This window comes from Anopheles maculipalpis, chromosome 3RL, assembly GCF_943734695.1.
Source record: "Anopheles maculipalpis chromosome 3RL, idAnoMacuDA_375_x, whole genome shotgun sequence".
Classification (NCBI taxonomy): Eukaryota; Metazoa; Arthropoda; class Insecta; order Diptera; family Culicidae; genus Anopheles; species Anopheles maculipalpis.
The window spans coordinates 65,415,100-65,434,455 of NC_064872.1; the positions used below are offsets into that span (position 1 = coordinate 65,415,100).

The window sequence follows — 19,356 nt, forward strand, 5'->3', positions numbered from 1 at the left end:
ATTATTTTTCGTGAAATATTACAAGCTCATTGTGGCACATTGCAATCATGTGGTGGAATATTACATTCAGCTAGGTGATAGATTTGTAACCCTATTCTGTAATTTAGCAATGATAAAATGGGTGTTTTTAAATGTTTACAGCTCCCCTGTTAAATTATAAAAACAAAATGTAATTCTATATTGAATTACAATTTGTTATATAAATTGTTCTAATTACTGCATCTTTAAACCAGTAGCTAGCTGCATCAATCCACAGCCGCGATGCAAATTTCCTCTCAGTGAATGCTATACTCCACTATATGATTGCAAAGTTCCACAATCGGGTTTGCAATATTTCACTTTCTATTTGAAACATACCCCTCTTAAGTGATTCTATTATATGGATCGACACCCTGTAATGTAACTTTTCACTAGTTATCCGCACACAGTCGCACACACACGAAAGATGTTGCAGAAAGAAATGATTGCACAGCCACAAATTGGATTTGGAGGTGTATAGGCGCGCACTCGACAGCAGCTCGACAGTTGCGGCCTCTCGGGAGATTTGTTTCATTAAATACGCGAGGCAGATGGCAGATTTAGTTAATTAAATGATGGGGAGGGGAGAGCTTTCACACACAACAAAACAGCAGCCCACACAGATACTCGATGACGCACGAAAACGGCGACCCGTACCTTCGTCATTCGAAATGTATCCTGTTCCAGCGTTCCTGATTGTGTAGGAACCGGGTCGAATCGCGGCTACCATTCCCATCGTCCAGGAAGTTGTTCGGCGTGCTGGTAACGATCTTGCAATGATATTTTTTAGAAAACTTCGAAAGAACATACTTCCGGAAATTTAGCTTTGGCTTGATCGAGCGCAGATTGAACCGTTTCCGCTGGAACTTTGCTTTACGCGCGGACGAACCCGATTCGTTGCTCGGTGTGGGTGAGCAGCTACCGGTAATAAGGTTGCAAAGTGACGGTGAACCAGTGGTACCACCGGCCGCACCATCCCCAGACAAACCACAGCCATCGCCGAAGTGTAGCTCCCGTCGGACGGATTGGTTGGTAAGGTTGCGCCGTGGCGGTTGCTGGGTTGTTGATGTGTCGAACCCAAAGCTAGACCAGGCCGATGCACCGGAAGTGTCCATCCGCGTACAGGCGGCGGCCCCGTTGGTAATACGGTTCACATTCCGGAGGGCAGTTTTCAGCAACGGTGAAGGTTTCGCTAGTTGAATAATGTTTCTACCACCACTTCCGGCATCTGGTCGACTGTTGCCCGTGCTAAGCTCGTCGAAAAAGTCGCTCAACCCGGGTGAACACGGAACGCACTGAATGCTCGGATCGTTGGCCAGCTTCCGCACCAAACTATTCTCCTGCTCGATCGCTTGCCATTTCATGAGACACTCGCGGCTGTGGCTGTTCATGATATGCTTTGGCAGTGCGGAAATGTAGTAGAACAGTGCACCACAGTACGGGCAGATGTTGCTCTCGCAAAACCGTATGCTGGCATCGGGCGACCGGACGATCTTCTCCAGGTCACGCTCGTGATTCTTCAGCAGATGGTGCTTGAGCGTAAACTCGAACAGGTACTCGTCGGCACAGAACGGACAGTGCAGGTACTTCGAGGTGGTGAGCAGAATTTTCACAATATTCTTCACCAGCAGATTAAGATCGCTTTTGTGGCAAGTGCTGGTATTGGTATTGCTGCCGCTAATGCCGCCACCGCTTCGGGAATCCATGGCTACTTCGGGTGTGTTTAGTACCGTTTAGCTCTTTTCCTTCACGTTTTTGGGGAATCGTTTTGACCGCTCACAACACACGCACACATCCACTACGTACGTGGTTGATCCACTTCCGTTGCCCTCTACTGCTTCTTCCTGCTAGCCTGCTGTTACGCATGGATAGTAATAGCGAGCAAAACACAACAGACGAATATATCGGTCAAATGCTGTGCTACTACTGCCTCTTCTTTGCACGTGCGGTCGAATAGAAAGTGGTGTAACGAACGAAAGCGGCAACTCTGCTATGACCCCACACACATTGGTTTCCGTTTTGGCCGTTGCGTTCGATCGATCCAAAGTATGCTGTGCTGCTGTTATGCTGCGGTAACCGAAGTGCAACGGCATGGAACGTGCGTGCAAACACGATAGCCAGAGCGGGATGCAAACCAAACGGAAGAGAGAAAGGAAGAGCGTCAAAAGTGGTTAAAACAGAATTATATAAAAAGAAATGTATGTCTTTCTCTTTGATTGCACTTGTATGCACATTCCATTCAAAGGTTCTTACCTCTAGGAAAGCAATCGGTGTTGCACCAGCATTGTTCTTAAGCATACAATTTGTGGAAGGGCTGTAAAATTGCAACACCAAAAAAAAAAAACGTCACTGATGCTGCTGCTGCTGCTGCTAACGAACTTCTGTGTGTTTGGGGTTCTATTCCGGACTGTTTTAAGATGCGATTTGACAAATACAAGCTCGTACTTCAGTGCGTTATTTAACGGTGCCGGAAGTGTTTAAGCGATAGCCTTGATGCCATGATTTTCACGTTACAACACACATTTTAACGGCATTTGTTCGGGAAAGATGCGCCTTGCTGCACTTATACATTTTGCTAAACAGCCATATTGATTTCAATAAAGCTGCTGACTGTCATGATGTGTTTACAGCAGTGGGTCCAATACTCTCGGTGCAGGGTGGTTCAAAATCATTGAAGATTAATAAATTTGCTGAAAGATATTTAAAATAAATGTTGGTTATTGTAATTTTGTTACATGAAGGTTTTACATTGAATTTTAAGACTTGGACTTTTGGTTTCTCATGCCTTGTTAAGATGGATTGAGTCCCGGACCTGTATATCGTTTCCCCAGATCGCGTTAGCAAAATAATTTAAAAATATAATTAAAAATAAAATAAAAAACAAACAAGAACGCAAAATTTTCTCTCCCCTTCTTCTTCATTGCCGTTTTTATTCCTTTCCATATAACCTGCACGATCGGCACCGATTTTCATCGTTCCGTCGCCTTCGTTCGAGTATATGCTTGATGGTAAATGTTCGCTTACTTGCTGGGAGACTTTTTCACCTTTTCCACTTATTACGCTATCACGCCACCACTTCCTTTTGCTTAAATGTTCGTATTTTCGTCCTCCTTCTTCAGCACACACTATGCAGCGCAGTCAAGCCCCTGTGTTGCTTGATGCACTGATTGATCGGTGATAAAACCCACGGCGTCTACTCGAACGTGTGCTCGTAGTATGAAGAATCAAACACTTGAATACGCACAAAACCGTCCTCACCGCCCGTCGCGAAACTTTTACCATCCGGATGGAATGCCATGCTGTTGATTGGACCGAAGTGTCCCTTGACGCGGGCAAACTCCTCCTCGTACACCAGATGGAAGAAGCGGGAATCGAACTTGCCTGCCTGTGTGGACGTCGTGGTGACCTCCATCGCGTCCTGTCCACCACCCAACGCGACGTGCTCGAACAGTGGGCTGATGCACGCCGAATTGACCGGCCGCTCTGTCTTGAACGTCTTCAAGCACATCAGCGAATCCGAATCGAACAGCTTCGCCGAACAATCCTTCGATGAGCACACGAACATGGTACCATCGCTGGACATCTGCATGTCCGTGATGCTGGCGGTGTGATCGTTTACCGAGTTCAGTTCCTTCACCGCACGCAAATCCCAGATACGTAGCGAGCCATTTTCATGCCCGGTGATGACTGTTTCATCGAGCGCACCCCACAGCATGGAGGTGATCTTGCTTTGCTGCTCGTTCATCGTCAGCTTCAATACTGGATCGGCACTGCTGATGCTGGCATCAATGTTTCGCACGTCAATGACGAACAGCTCGCACGGATGGTTCATCGCACGATCCGTGGAGTAGGAGGCCTGATTGCCCGAGAAGCTAAAATTGCAAGTACGCACGGACGAATTGCAAGGAATTTTGCCCAGGGCTGTACCGGTTTCAACGTCCCACAACCTGGAAAGAAAACGACGATGTATTATAGCTTGCCACCGGGAAGTAATATTTTTCGTCTTTCCGCTTCGAAAGGATACGCACAATGTGTTCATGTCACCAGCGCCGGTAATCAGCCGGGTCGTCGTCCAATCCACGTCGACACACCAGACAGCACCGATGTGTCCATTGAACGTACCGAGACGTTCACCGTTCAGCGAGTACCATACGCACGGTTTGCTATCCTTCGCCGATGAAAAGATCAAATCACCTTCGCGGTTGTATTTGATTTGCGTGATTGCACGCTGATGTCCTTGCAGCATCAACGGTTTCTGAAAAGATGAAATTTTAGAAGAGAAACAGGATAGAATCACTCTGTTGTTCACTGGTATCACCCTTCTAAACCCTGCCCTTCTCTCTCTAACACAGCGGCTACGCTGCCGATTTTGTGAGGTTAGATTTTCTTCTTCCAGATGGAACGGACGTTTTGCGGTAAAACCAACGCCAATTCACGACGGAAAATTGTTTCACGCTCAATCGACACACGTTCAAAACGTACCATTTTGCTTACACACGTCCTTTATTCGTTGAAAAATGGAATAACTAGAGGACGGCGAGGTGTTCGACAAAATGCGAATAGCTGGAAAGACTTTTTGGCACTTTGGCACTGTCAAACGCCCGAAGAGCGTGCTGTCATTAGCGTCACCGAATTCCCAGACGCTACCCATGCAGCACAAATGAAAACAATACGGAGATTGGCTCAAATTTTACATTCTTATAGCTTTTTCCTATCTTTATAAGTTTAATTTTATGTAAAATACTCAACTATTGCGAATATGCAGTGAAAATTGTATTAACTCCGCCAGCACCATTGACGGCTTGTGACGTCAATACGCTGTGCTGCATGGGCACACGATTCGAACTCAATGTTTTGGGACAGCTGTACGTCAAAAAATGCAAAGATCTGCAAAAAAGCGAAAAAAAAACACACAGAAGAAAGCAACAATTGCATTAGTGGCGCTTGAAAGACTGAGACCGCGTCGCGTAAAGAGAGCTCTCCTAGTATTATTAGAAGCGTATCGGAAATTGGACTACTTTTTTTCTTGTTTTGATTGCCTCGGCAAACAGCTGGCTGTGCTTTTTACCGCGCTGAACGACTGTCGTCGCCTCTTGCCGATGTACGCGGTCACGGAATGAAAATCCTCGGAACCTCGGCCTAGGGTGTATCGATTTTCAGCCAAACAAACATGGTGACAGATTGTTCTGCTGCTGTTGCTGGTTGTGAAAGAAACGAAGCAACTGGATGAAAGAGGGCTTTGCCTGAGCCCCCGTGAATCGATTCGACCAATCATACTCTCGGTTCATTTAGTGCTAATTTCGGTCTAGCCAGCCAACTAAACGCGTTCCCCTTCGCACGCACGCTTCATACCATTCCATCTGCGCGTACGGTGATGTGCATCATCATCAACACAAAGTGCAAAAGTGCATCAAAACAAATGTGCGAATGTTCGAAAAGCTGCTTATTAGCTATTTCCAGCGCAAACGGGCATTAAATTGCATAATGCGAACGGCAGCGTAGTATCCGTAGAAAACGGATCAAGTGCGGTATTTCTTCAGTCTGGAGGGAAACCTGTGCAAAAGCGCAGGAAAGGCTGCTTCAAAGTGGAGAATGCTAAAGGTCAACTTTGGTGTTATGTTCTGCCACCCATGTCATTGTTACGGTAATAGTATTAGCTGTACCTGCCACAGACAACAGTAATAGAGGTAGTAAATACTACAGATAATGCAGCGCAGTACAATCAGGGGCGGGTAATCTGTGGATGTGTTTTTGCTTTTGCGTCATAAGCTGCGAAGTCAAAGAGGCCCGCAGCTCCAAACTCCCCTGCTGCGAGAGGGGCCCGGTGGCCAGAGGCAATCGTCACGAGCTAGCGAAGTGTGTATGTCTGTTGATGTAGTGTCGAATAGAGTGTTACCGTAATAGGCTGGATGCAGCACACAGTAAAGCTCCACGCCAGGAGGACACGACCGGGAGACCCAATGGTCATCACATACTGTTTCGATTCCGAACCGTGAAACGTTCCTAGTAAAGAAAGTCATGGACAGCACCTTGATGTGGTGGTAACATCTGTCCACCGCTTGGAGTGATCTCTAGTACAAAATCTAGTAGTCTGGCAAACGCGTGTTCCCATATTTAGTTGGCATAGTTTCCGCCTGACAACCGATTCACTTGCTATTCAAGCAACATGGGTGGCTCGGTTAGCCAAGTGTTCCGTTCCGGCAGTGCGCTACTTTCGAACCGTGATGGTCACAAAGTATCGGAAACGACCGTTGAAAAGGTGAACACAATCTTCGACGCACTCAGGGCAAATCCAAAGATATCGATTCAACGGTTAGAACCATTATTACTACAAATACCGAAGGTACGTATGGGGAGGATTGATGAACGAGATTTATCTCAGGCTTTGATTGCGATCTTCCGCAGGAGGATTGACATTCGCTTAAGGAACATGGTCCACTTTTAAAACAGCTAAACAGACATGTTGCGTTCGCTATTATTAACAACAAACGAGGCAGAACTGATCTGTATACAAATACGATCAGGGCGCCGCTGACACGAGCACCAGCATCAGTAGTATCATTAGCAAAATTGAAATCATCATCCGGCAACGCAAGCATATAGTGCTCCCGACCTTCCCGGCGTGCGTCAATCGTCGTATCGAAGCGATCTTTTGCATCTGTCTTTTAGCTTCTCATACGCTCCCTCAGATGATTGATCGAAACCGGGATTTGTGGTAAATTCCAGCCAGATCCTACCGCGCCACCTATCGGTATGAATTACGGATGGGAAGGGTGCTGGGAGAGGGGAGACGAGAAGGGGCGGGACCTAGTATGACGCACACGCATCTATAACTAATTCTCGTGCATTCATTATCAATCAAAGTGAATACGATTCACTTCCGCAGTAGGGATTACTGTTTCCCTTTTGGATGCATTCGTTTTGCATACGTTACACAGCTGGCCAGATGAATCTGAGAACGCGTCTCTTGGAGCAGGAGAAAAAAATAAAAATATTTTTAAAATTATATATATTATGAGAACCTTTTAATGGTTTTGTAAATCTTAGCTCAAATCATATCTATAATCGTATTATTATTAAATTTCTTTTCTTTTCTTGTTATTTTTCATTCCCAGTACGAAAATATACTTGCGATACACGATGAAACGGGATACAATTTGCTACAGAAAAGCGTAGGACTTAATCACGTAGAATTAGCTAGGTGGCTACTACAAAGACATCGCCCGGATGTGAACCGCAGCTCGTGTTCACTACCACTTCACATAGCCTGTTTAAAAGGGTAAGAATTGCACTGTGAACACAATTAAATAACCTTTGAAAATCATAAATCTGATGATTCTAATCCTTTTCATTTTAACCCCAAATGAAATAGTTACGAAGAATGCGTAGAGCTGCTGCTAAAACACGGTGCCCGAATAGATACAGAGGCAAGGATGTGCTTTCCCGGTGCACACTCGCACAACTGCGAGGAAAGTGGGAAATATAAAAGTAAGGCTGGGCAACACATTCATCCAAAATACATTAAATTAACCCGATGTTTGCTCATTGAACCTAGATCAAGGCGATGATGTAGGCGTTTGCGAGCGCCCAAACACGAAGCTACAGAATGCCGTCTGCTATGCGATCGATGGCGATCAAATTAATGTGCTGAACATTTTGGCCCAAAAGATGGAGGAACCGTGGATGCCATTCCGGGTACGAAAACCACTGCTGCACATTGCCTGCGAACGGGGTGCGTGGAAGTGTGTGCAGCATCTCGTGCAAACGCGCTCGGATGAGATCAATCTCATCAAGGACGAGTACTACCCGATCCATCAGGCGGTGCTGCACGATGGACGCTTTCTGGAGCTGTTAATACAGCACGGTGCCATCACGACGGTGCGAACGTGCACACAGCAAATGACACTACTGCATGTTGGTGGGTACTAGTGATGAGAGAAAACAACCCTTCTCAAAGCATTCATTCACTCTTACTTACTCCCGACCGGAAGATGATTCTTTTAACAACTCTTTTGGGAGTCGATGCAACGAGAAGCAGAAGGAAGCCCCTAACTCAAAACAACAAAGGAAAGAAGGGGGATGGGAGGCGCAATGTAATCCTGCGAAGATGTGTTAGATACTTCTAAGAATTTACTTTTTAATGCCTTTTTCAAAAAATTTAACTTTTAATGTGACAATTCTCTGCGCTTCGAACCCCAAAACAGTTCTCAAAACTCTGAAAACAATTTTAAAAACTCATTTCGATTCGAACCCTTCAACACCTGTTAGCCTGTAGAAATCCTGTAAAAGTTATTGCGATTCAAATCCCAAAGGAGTTGTAAAAACTCATTATATCATTCATTAGAAAGGCTTCAAACACTCACTCACATTCTTACTCAATACGCACAACACTTGTGGATTAATATATTCACTCACTATGCTTGATGTAACATTTCTTCCGGTAAAATTGTAGTGATACTGGCAGCAAGAAAGTCAGCGGAAGATACGCTCAACACGATCCGCATACTGCTGGAACGAGGATGCAAGGAACTGATCAACAGTCCAGATTCGTTAGGCAATACGCCACTGCACGCTATCATCGTGCGGTACGCTCTAGAGGAGGCTAGGTATGATTATTCGAAAGAACGTATTGCTAGCAAGCTTGTTGGCTTAAACTTCTTGTCTCTACTACCGTTTGCAGGTACGGTTACGATAAATGGAACAAATGGGACGTCCTGCATTTGGTGCGTTTTCTGCTTCAGAACGGTGCTAAGAGTTCAATCAATCAAACAGGCAACAGTGCGTTAGCATGCGTCTTTCGTCACATTCGAGATTGGGAGGTGTGCTACGAGCTGTTAAACATGCTTATCAAAGAAGGAGGTACGTGTTCTACATCCCCTCCAAGAATGGCTTTGTACTAAAATATGTACCGGATGTTTCCGTTTCGCCCATTTGTAGGTGACCCGAACATTGTTGGCCGAGATGGATCCGTTCCTATTATGGTTTGTTTGGTGCCGCTCATCAACAAGGACCCATTGCATCATTTTACACATTCAATGAAGGTATTTTTGCTACTGTTTGCCATTATTTCTTTTCCTCTATAATATGTTTGGTTTGAAATTTTTCATTCAGGTCTGCTACTTGAACTGCATTCGAATACTGCTACAAAATGGCGCCAATCCGAACTGCTCCTACCGTTCAAATCTTACGCCATTGCACGTGCTCATCTTTACCGTCTCGGAAAACTTCACGCTGAACTGTGATATCCAGAAACGAGCTAATTTTGATTTCATCAAAAACATTCTTCTGCTACTGTTGCAGTACGGGCTCGATTGTAACATTACCTCCCAGCACATCCTACAGTCCGTGATCGATATGATCATTAACGTGCGCACCTGTCCGGATATACTGTGCGTGTACGAGCTGCTGCTGCTGCTGATCCAGTACGGCACCGATCCAAATGTGTCGCTCAGCAACAAGCTAATGGCGAACGGTGCGAGCAGTAGCAATTCATCGATTATTTTCGTGAATGATTTCATCAACTTTGGCGGTGGTATTCGTGGTGCGCCGGGTGGCGCTGACAGTTCGGCGACCGGCAGTGCCGGAAGTGGTGCGGGCGGTGCTGGAAATAGTGTTCCGGGCGGGGTTGCTGGTAGTGGTGGCGGTGGTTCTGCGATAGCAAACGGAAACGGTGGCCCAGGATCGGGTGGGGCAGGTGGTTCGTCCAATGGGAACGAAAATCTACGTAGCTCGTTCCGCAATAACGCCCGCAACTATCTACTCTTCTACTACATTATGCTGATCACGCGCAAGGAGTTTATACTGCTGGATCGCGAACAAACGTACCAGCGCATTATTTATCTGTTTTACTACTCGATGAAGCACGAGCCACTGTTTAACTGTTTGAAAACGTTGCACAATCTGCTGATCGCACAGGTACCGCATCGGTCGATCGATAATCTGCGCCATCTGATCATTACGCTGTACAAAAAGCCACGCAGCCTGAAGCAGCTGTGCCGTGTGTGTATCTACAACAGTTTGGACAAAAAGCTGGCACCGAGCATAAACCGGTTGAATTTGCCCGGCCCGCTGAAGGAGTACGTGATGAACTTTGACAAATGAGCCGGGGTCGCCGGGAAGTAAGTAAAACGAGAGCGAGTCGGGTGCGAGTCCTCTCGAGATGATCTCTTTCATAGGTGCTGCGATTGTGGTGTAGTTGTTGTGTTGTGTTTTGTACTGTTCTGTACCCAGTTCCTTTGAGATACGAGAACCAGTGAGATGGTAAACGGAAAATCGCGTAGCTTAATAGCTGATCTTATGTTTGTGCTGCTTTTTATCGAATCCTTTTGTATATTTTTATTGAATCCTTTAACATGATAGGCACACCTGTAGGTGTATCATATGTTTCTCTCTATGCTTGTGTTTTTTGTATTTCAAATAGACGATGAAGCGAATGTTTTATCCTGCTAGTTCTGTAAGCATTCCCCTGTTGCGTTTTTTACAATTAATTAACTTTTTCGTTAATTCGAAGCAGCAATTCTAATGCTGTTTTTTGATCTGAAATTTGAAAAAACAACAATCTTGAAATCTTTTATTCGAATGTAGTTATAACAAACAAGGGAAAGCAGAAACAAAACACAACTAATGCCGGCACGTTTGCGGTAGCAAAAAACGTCCTTACATGCCTAGAGATAATGTGTCCTAACTGAAGCCCATAAACGAACAATCGTAAACATAATTTGTAAGGTTCGCACTGAGCTGAGAATATAAAACTATGTATGTAAAATGTGTTTTTGTGTGTATACTGTAAATATGTTGTAGCCGTTTACCGAGGATCCATTTTTATAGGATAGGCCAGATAGATAAACCAGGCAGGCAATGCGCCGACAGACGACAAAACCAAACAGGAAATCCGGTGGTAGTGTGGTGGTGTTAGGCCACTGCTCCAATGCATTAGATATGAAATACGAAATTATCATCATCCTATTATACACGGGGCGCCGCCACCGTCAATCAAACCGAGAGTCATGAACAAACGAACAAAAATATCAAACAAATAAAACGGCGTTATACACAATGACGAATATTGTGTAGTGTGCGTCGAAAATACCGAATTTCTTCAGAAACACTTCAGAATAGGACTGAAACTAAAAACTGAATCAAACTAAAAAAGACGGACGAAGCAGCTCGAGAAAAGCTGCTAGGTAAAGAAAGTATTTTGTGCGGAACTCGTAAAGCCTGCAAAGTGTGGGTCCGGCATGCGGAATTACAAGATGTATCTTAGGGGTTTGCCGAGGAGGTAAAATAAAGACGTCGAAAAACATCAACAAAATAAACCGAACAATTAAATGCTGTGTGCTCGCTTTTTCTTGTCTCTTATACCGGTGGCCGTACTTCTAAATAGAGAATCATACAACCAGGTAAAGCGTTTTCGGATTGTGGCGTCTATTGAGATTTTATGCTTCTAATATTTTGAAAATAAAATAAATATCTTTAAAACTATTCTACCCGGAGTGCATAAAGTACTGCAGCAACAGGACGCCATTGGTACCCATATCTAGCTTATGCACAAGGATTTGTCTGCCACTGTTCCGGTGCGATAAAATAAACCGTACTCGTCTGGACGACTTTTTGTGTTCGTTTATTTTACCCCAAGGCAGGGTTCTCCAAACGTTCTAGAGCCGCGGGCAAATTACATATGTATACGGTTTAAATTAATATGAGAGATAGCTTTACATTTTTTTCCCCATTAGAGACAAAGGCATTTTTTGTTTCGTTTATTTATTAGAGGCTTTGAGTCTCTGAGACTACAATCGCCTGTCCAAAAAGGCGTATGCATCCGGAACAAACTAGTAAGGTTTGAACATTTGCCAGGCAAAAGAGAACTGTACTTCGTTGCATTTCCTGGAACATTTATAAATGACCTATGCTAGTAGGTTCTGCCTCCATGCAACTTCAATTTTCTATAGAATAGACAATCAATACGATGCATTTTTCTGTTTTTTTCAATTTTACCTTCTTTTACGGTGGGGATTGCTATCCTATTAAAGTAGTACTACAAATAACTCAAACAATAAAATGGATTGTTGGCGACCAGTTGCTATTCCGTTTTTGCCACAAAAACTGAACCGTTCAAATCGTACATTAAAATTAGCAAAGGCGCACGTCTTCCGCATGTAGCCAAGAACTGTGCCCACGTTTCAGTGATCTCTCTGTTCTCCGTTCACTCTGTTTCGCGCGTTCACGATATTGAATAATTGAACCTTACTCATTCTTTAAAAAGAATCGTTTTTCGCCTAAGTTTCTTCTTTATATAAATGTCTTCGTCTCAAACCGTCAAGACGTGCTCCACGAATTTTACTTCACTCAGAAATAAAACTTTTATTCCAAAATCATCTCCTTTGTGCTGATCCTCGATTTTTTGCCCATAGCATACACCGAATTAGTTGGCCATGAGGCAGTATGTTCATGGAATACATACGATACAAGCGACGAGGAATTCGTTGGCTGGAGGGCCGTAGTTTGAAACCTCTACCCTTAGAAGCAGGAAAACAAACATCCTACCATAGCCCAAATTTTCACCTGTCTGAAAGAAGCAGCAAAAGGGTTTGATTGAACTGCTTCTTAGCGACTCTTCTCCGTTCATGCAGCGCAAAATACATCCATATTTCCGGTAGCAGGTATGAACCGGTGCTTCGAAACAAAAGACTTAACACCCTCCTGCCACTGTCGTCGACAGTGTGACAGGAAATTGATTTTACACTTACAGCACAATGGAACCCTAATTAAGTCTTTCGCACATTTCACCCACAGGGGGCATGGCATGTTGTCCATGTGGAGAGAATATAAGGGTTGCGAGAACGCGTCCAAGAACGCTAGCAATGAGTGTAAATTTTTGGTAATCGATTTTATCGCATACTTCCAATTTGAAGGTAATAATTATGTTGATTAGAGTCGAAAAATGTCCAACATTAAATAAGCTATACACGGCTCCAATCAACCATGGCCAACGATACTACTAATTGTTCTGTAATTGATCGGATCGGTAATATCGTTAGCGGTTGAACATTATTAGGTGCTATCCGATATTACACCGCTCGTACTGATCGTGGCTGTAACGCGACACGGCTAGACAGCGGTGTTAACGATTCGAAGTTTCAACTTCAACCGTAGAATTGTGCTGTACGCTACTGTCTGTGTCGCACATTCCAGCGTTCGGTCAGGTGCGGTCAACCGGAACAGAATCGATAGGAATATATCGCGTATCCTCTACACACCTGCTGAGCTTAATTAATGCTGGCAAAGTGTGCTCCCACATGAACACCCGCAGTGTCCTATTAGCGCGTTTGTTGACATAACGATGGCTATTAGGCAATATGGAGGGAAGAGTACTGACAGAGCTCACACTTTTAAGTGGTTTCTGTTTTATAGTTGCCGTACAGCATTGTTGAGGGTGTTGCATATTACATATAATCGGTTCAGAAGCATGCAACTAGCGTGAATTCTGTATTCTTCATAGATAATTTAACTACCAATAGTCATAGGCTACATTCTGGAATTTCCTGACCATTCCTTGATCATGTAGTCAAGTTGGTCATAAACTTCCTTTCTGATCGAGCAACATAAAAGAACCAGCAAAATTAATAAATAACGGTAAGCGTATGACAAGGCGTCGTTGATTCGAATAATCTTGCCTCAGCTGCGCTGTGCTGCATGCCTGCCCATTTCTGCATACATTAATGGCACGAGAGGTTCAGACAAATCCTGCCCATACCGTTGAACCTGACCTTGCATTGAACTTCCGGGCCAATTTTGCTGGTGCAGAAGTAATGGACCAGATTGGGGTAGAAATAGATTGTGCAGCGGGCCAACGGAGGCACTCACAAAAGATCTGGTCGAAAATCGTGAGTAATCAAATCCAAACTTGTCCGGCTTGTACCTTTTCCCGGATCTTACCATCGGCGGAACCTATTACGATTATGGCCACTGACCGAAGAGTTCGTGGTGAGGTAGTCCTTCGAGAGGGGCACGTACGTTTCCAACAACAGCAAACCAAAAAGCGCAAAAAGGAAATGCGTACCAAACGTATGGTCTCCACAAGCAGTTAGGAGCTCTGGGTAGGGTCATTGTCATGTGAACCCGGTCACACTTTTTCCCATTTGCGCGCTCAAAAGCTTAGCCACGAAAGTGCTTTCAGAAGTCTGATTCTGCGTAGATCATAAAAGTTTGCGTGCAGAAGAAGGTCACCAATAGGACTGGTGAATGGTAAGACAAAAACCAAAGGAAGGGAATATTAAAACGTCACGAAATCACGAGGATTATTGTGTTATGTGTAGGATAGGAGAGAAGATAGGTGGGAAGGAGTTGTTGCAGTTATTTGAGATTTGGAATATAAGCCCGGTTTTATAAGCTTTTAAGTAGTCTAGCCACATTGACATTGGTAACTTAATTTCCCAGTTTTTAACCTAACTTAAGATAACTTCTTGGATCGTACTGTATTCATATTGCATTGCAATGATAAATTATAAGTTTTTAAATAAAAAAGAAAACAAGTTTAATACGCTTGTTCCCTAATGCTACATTTTTCCTACCAAATAAACAACTGTTTAACCTTCCGATTGTCAGCTTAAGTGCAGGTTCCGGCCACGATTGACCTACGGATTTTTTTCCCCATCTTAAGCTCCCTTTCGACACTACAATAACCGTCAAACAGGTGCTTCTAGACGATTAGTTTGAGCAAAATTCGAATGAGCGATGTGAAATAAAAAAGCACACACACACAGAGAATGAACTCACAACAATGTCAGGACTGTGTCCTCCCCCACATGGTCACCATCAAACGACGAATAGACGAGAGCACGTGGGAGAGAAGGAAGGTGATTCCGCACCGCCCGGAACGGAACCGTGTGCAAAGCATTCTACCGATGCTGCATCAGGCACCAGCCAAGCAGTGACGGTGGTGGGTTCCGAGTACCGAGACCGGAAGGAGAAGCGCGCGAGACAATCGCGCGCTGGACGCGAACCTCCGGGCCGGTGCATGACGGCGGCAATTTCGTTCTGTCCTCGAGCAAGATCGCTCCGATTTGACTTTGGCGGCTGCAACCAACTCTCCGGGTTGCGTTCGTTAATGAGACATTATGACGGATGGTTTGGGGGCAATTGGCAATTGGCGGAGGAGGACTAGCTAGCTAGTTAGATGGCAATGCTACGGTGCGTTTTTTTTTCCTTCTTTCGCCTATTCATTCGTTTCTCCGGTGAGAGAATATCGGTGGGTTTAGCGTTGTGCATAAGTTTGATTATGGTTTGCACCAGGGACTTCAGCAACAGCAGAAGGTATTTTGCAAAGGTATGAGGCTATGGGAGTCAATTAAAACAATTCTACAGCACCGTCCTGTATCAATGAATAGCTCGATGAACAAAGACAAAAAAAAAGGTTGATCTTGCGTGTGTCCTCTGTCGGGTCATTTCGGAAGACCTTTGAGGGAACGAAAACGTTAAGGACACTTACAATTAACGTCCATTATGAGGATACCGGGGTAGTTAATCCGAGAAGGGGAAAGTGTATTTATTGATTGGAAAAAGACATCTAAGCATTCATCCTTCTATAGCAGACAATCTGGAGATTATGTCCATTTAAAGAATAGTCTTTGATCTGTGTTTGAATCTTAATTCTGAAGGTTCTGAAAGCAACCACAAAGATCTCTCATTATTTCTACGATCGTGAGATCGTTTATTATTTCTTTCTTTTTATACTTAGTTACTTAAGGATTACTTCATGATCTTCGCAATGTCTGAAGATCATTTTATTATTTTTCCTCTATCTGAATCGATGTCCTAGCTAGTAACTGATCCTCTTATATTGTCCAAACTTGGAGGAAGATTAACAATGTTTCTCTAATGATTATGTGGTTCATTTAGACAGAGTCTTCAATGTAGAAGGGAAGAATGTAGAAGAAATAAGTGGTTACTAGCCTAGATAAACAACCACGGCTTTGCATTGCAACCTCAGGCTCCTCCAAAGATTCCCAAATTCAGCTTCTTGACAATCGTTTTCTGCTGGATTCCGAGACATTCTGGACTCAACAGAAACGAAAAAGCAGACCGTCTGGGCAATCTGGAGTTCAGCAATATCATAATCTCCCAACACTGGAACACCAACTGGCACAACCTAGAGCTCAGCAACAAACTCCGCCCCATCAAGTACAACGCCGCTTCATGGGAAAACATCGATTTCAGCCACCAATTCAATTCCAATTCTTACCTTTTTACTAGCCATAAACACAATTGTTTTTATTTAGATATTCTATAGGATGCCTCCTATCAGTATCAAGCTTTAAGTAATGAAAGTCTCAGAGTGAATTTTTATTACCTTGTTACACGAAGCTTCCGGCTTATTAATGAGCCAAAAACAGAGATGATCCCTCCCTCTAAATCAAACCTTACAGTGTCTGGTTTAATAGTCTCCTGAAAATAATCTATCATCAGTAATCTTCATTTCGTGTGCCTATTTTTGCTAAGAGGTGTTATTCATGAATATCAAAATCTATAATGCGTTATTTTATTAACAGAATGTTAAACAAGTCCTTCCCAGTTGGCACAAAAAACCGGCAGTATTTCACTTAGTTTATAAACTTTATTAGAATTTTCATGAGCGTCACGTACCCAGACAGGCCAATCGTGTTATGTAGCACGATCGTTTGCCGATTGGATTCTACTCCACGAACGTTTAGCACAATGTGCTATTAGCAGAGCTGAATGCATCCGTGTTTAGCTCCAATACTGTACACACAGAACGAATAATTCACAACCGAATGATACAAAAAAAACAAAAATTTTAGCAAGCAAATATGCTACCACCGTTGATCTAAATGAAGTTGAATGAAACAAATATGGAACCATGCGCAAATTTTTCCATTCCCTGACCTCTAAAAAACAGCCAACCTTTCAATAGCATCCCTTCCTTCCTCTGCCTTCCTTCTTTCCACCCGAATCTCACCCTAATGTACATAAAAATTGAGTTTCTTTACCGAAACGAGCATGAAATTGGATGGTAAAAGCCTACCTTCTTTGCACAAAAAAAAAAAAATCAGCACGTACACGACAACCTGCCTTGGTGCCTGAGTAGGGATGGACTAATAGAATACAAGAACAAACAGAAAAAAAACACAACATTCAACCGTTCTCTTCCAGTAACACAAACAAGGAAATTGCAACCGAAACAACGCTCATCCGTGCATAACACGACGCGCGAAGTTCTCTTTGTTCGGGTGGGACGGAATGGAAAATTTGTAAGATCGAAACGGTTTTGGGAGAATGCGAAAAGACCAAAAACACATACACAATAGTAAATGTGTTGGATGCGTGTTAAGTTCTAGATTAAAAAAAAAAATGGATCCGCAGCAGAAAAAAAGCACGATTTAAAAAAAGGAATAGATTTATACGGATGCAGTCACGAACTAATTCGCACATACAGACAGACTTGCGGGCCGTACATAATTGTGCCGGTGATCCAAAAATTATACACAATAAAAACGTTCACCGATGAGCTGCATTAGCAGTTGGTTTCCTTCACTAAGGTCTGCATGCAACCGAGACCAGTACAGTTCATAGACGATTGATCCGGGTCGCAAGTAGATTAACTTACGTTAATGTTTTCGACCCCTTTTTTACATGCCACGTGTGAGATGTGCTAGCACTAATCGAACACAGATTTGCTCGAGTGTGTAGTGTTTTCAGCCAGGATGGGAAATTCGTTTCCAAGACGAAAACAATGAATGTTGTACGACGCATGAACAACGATACGCTTGTACTATTTGGAGTTCGCAATCCGCAAGCCCAGATGTACGGCACACGTGTTTTAAGCACGTGTGCTTAACTTCGTGATCACCCGAGGAATGCCCAAAAAATGCATTTTGTATTAAAATTATTGGAGTGTATTAAGAAGCGGCCTTGCTAATATTTTAGCTATTACGGCACCCATACTTTCCGTACCTAATTTGCTACAATAATAAACTAAAAGGGGATTTACAGTGGGATTTTTCTTTGCACGGCTTTGTCGTTCTCTCGCTTCTTTCTGTGTGTAAGACGATTTTTCCGAGACGGCGTGATCGTGTTGGTGAGTCATGTGGTGCGTCAACCGAACACAGATAAGTCTATTATGTGCATGTTAAACCCATTCCCGCCCGGCAGGTCAATTTCGAGTGCTGGGAAAATCCCGCCATATAGCAAGTCTCCGTTTAAGGGGTCATGTGTCCGCACAGAGACGATCGCCGACCGATCCTCCCTAGGATCAACCTTCCGGCAGGCATGGGTTGCAACACCGCAGCTGGTTTTCGAAGATAGAGAGAGAGAGAAAGAGAGAACCAAAACGCACTCATCCGGAGGTAAGCCGGATTGAACCGATCGTGTAATGTACCGTCGTACCGCTTGTACGACCGATCGTCTTATGTTGGCGGTAGGGGTATGTAAGAAGGTACGCACACACAAACGAAGGTGCACCATACGTTCTGTGCAATGCGATATCAGAGTGGCTCTACCTGTGCACCACACTAAGGTAAGCTCGACAAAGGTGCTAAAAGCCTCTGGCAGAAGAGCCCACGCGTTGCTGGTAAACGGTGTTCAGTAGTGGTACCTTAACGTGCGCTTTCAGGCAGCCAGACCGAGACGGTCGATCTCGGAAAAGCGTATCCTTCGGAGCGGAGATCGCGCGGACGTCTAGACGCGAGGGGCCGAGATTCGAGAGATCTTCGACTGTCAACGCGCGCGGCTGTCTCTCACGCACCTGCAGCAGCAGCAGCGACAAATCCGTTGCTCTCGGGTTCAGATCTCGCTCTCCGGCAGTCGCCACTTAATAGCCCTATATATCCTCGGTGCGCCATCGAACCGGACTCAATTAAACGTCCGATCCGCAGACTACCAAGTCGTAGAGCGCTTTGAGTTAGGGGCCGCCTAGAGCAGCGCACTTGCGTGGTGAAAAGCAGCAAGAGACATCGCGATTTTTCGCACTTATCGCGTACGGAACGGGTTATAGAGCGTGCCGCGAACTCCGTACTGGGTAGGTTGTGCTTATATAGAAAAGTCAGTGAGCGAGTAAATTCATCACGAAAAGTGTTGGCTGCCGTTGTAGACGAGTGCGAGTGCAAAAAGCAAATCGTTGCGGCATATCCTGAAGCGGCTACAATAGCAAAAAAAAAAAAACAAACGAAAATCATGCCCCTAGGAGCAGTAGTTTAAAGTGCACTAATAGTTCGAGAAAGTGTGAGCAAACGGACGTTGTCCTTTTGCGTCTAATTCTGCTCGATTTTGTGGTAAAAAGTGCGTACTGAAGTGTAGGTGTGTGGGTGTATAAGTGAACTTTAA

At 44.2% G+C, this 19,356-nt stretch overlaps 4 protein-coding genes across 4 annotated transcripts in view; 1 reads left to right on the forward strand and 3 right to left on the reverse strand.

The window, feature by feature from the left end:
- Positions 1-19,356, reverse strand: part of LOC126562120 (sialin-like) — a 293,788-nt gene that overhangs the window by 158,419 nt on the left and 116,013 nt on the right. The window lies entirely within an intron of this gene.
- On the reverse strand, positions 616-1,730 carry LOC126562540 (uncharacterized). Its single transcript, XM_050219085.1, has one exon. It carries the CDS (start codon positions 1,722-1,724, stop codon positions 681-683), a length of 1,044 nt encoding a protein of 347 aa, XP_050075042.1. The 5' UTR covers positions 1,725-1,730; the 3' UTR covers positions 616-680.
- Positions 3,209-4,650, reverse strand: LOC126562592 (eukaryotic translation initiation factor 3 subunit I). Its single transcript, XM_050219141.1, has 3 exons — positions 4,501-4,650; positions 4,047-4,273; positions 3,209-3,965 (listed from the first exon to the last, which is right to left on the reverse strand). The coding sequence occupies exons 1-3, from the start codon at positions 4,501-4,503 to the stop codon at positions 3,212-3,214; spliced, it is 984 nt and encodes a 327-aa protein (XP_050075098.1). The 5' UTR covers positions 4,504-4,650; the 3' UTR covers positions 3,209-3,211.
- Positions 6,160-10,119, forward strand: LOC126561703 (ankyrin-3). The gene is made up of 8 exons (XM_050218008.1): positions 6,160-6,361; positions 7,134-7,297; positions 7,391-7,506; positions 7,574-7,936; positions 8,471-8,624; positions 8,699-8,877; positions 8,956-9,059; positions 9,130-10,119. Exons 1-8 carry the CDS (start codon positions 6,185-6,187, stop codon positions 10,117-10,119), a joined length of 2,247 nt encoding a protein of 748 aa, XP_050073965.1. The 5' UTR covers positions 6,160-6,184.

Bases quoted from the DNA above. Each gene is read 5' to 3' on its own strand.
- LOC126562540 (XM_050219085.1), bottom strand. From the start codon at position 1,724: ATGGATTCCCGAAGCGGTGGCGGCATTAGCGGCAGCAATACCAATACC.
- LOC126561703 (XM_050218008.1), top strand. From the start codon at position 6,185: ATGGGTGGCTCGGTTAGCCAAGTGTTCCGTTCCGGCAGTGCGCTACTT. The intron at 7,937-8,470 runs GTGGGTACTAGT...GTAAAATTGTAG, and splicing joins AATGACACTACTGCATGTTG to TGATACTGGCAGCAAGAAAG. The intron at 8,878-8,955 runs GTACGTGTTCTA...GCCCATTTGTAG, and splicing joins CATGCTTATCAAAGAAGGAG to GTGACCCGAACATTGTTGGC.
- LOC126562592 (XM_050219141.1), bottom strand. The intron at 3,966-4,046 runs GTGCGTATCCTT...TTTTCTTTCCAG, and splicing joins GCTGGTGACATGAACACATT to GTTGTGGGACGTTGAAACCG.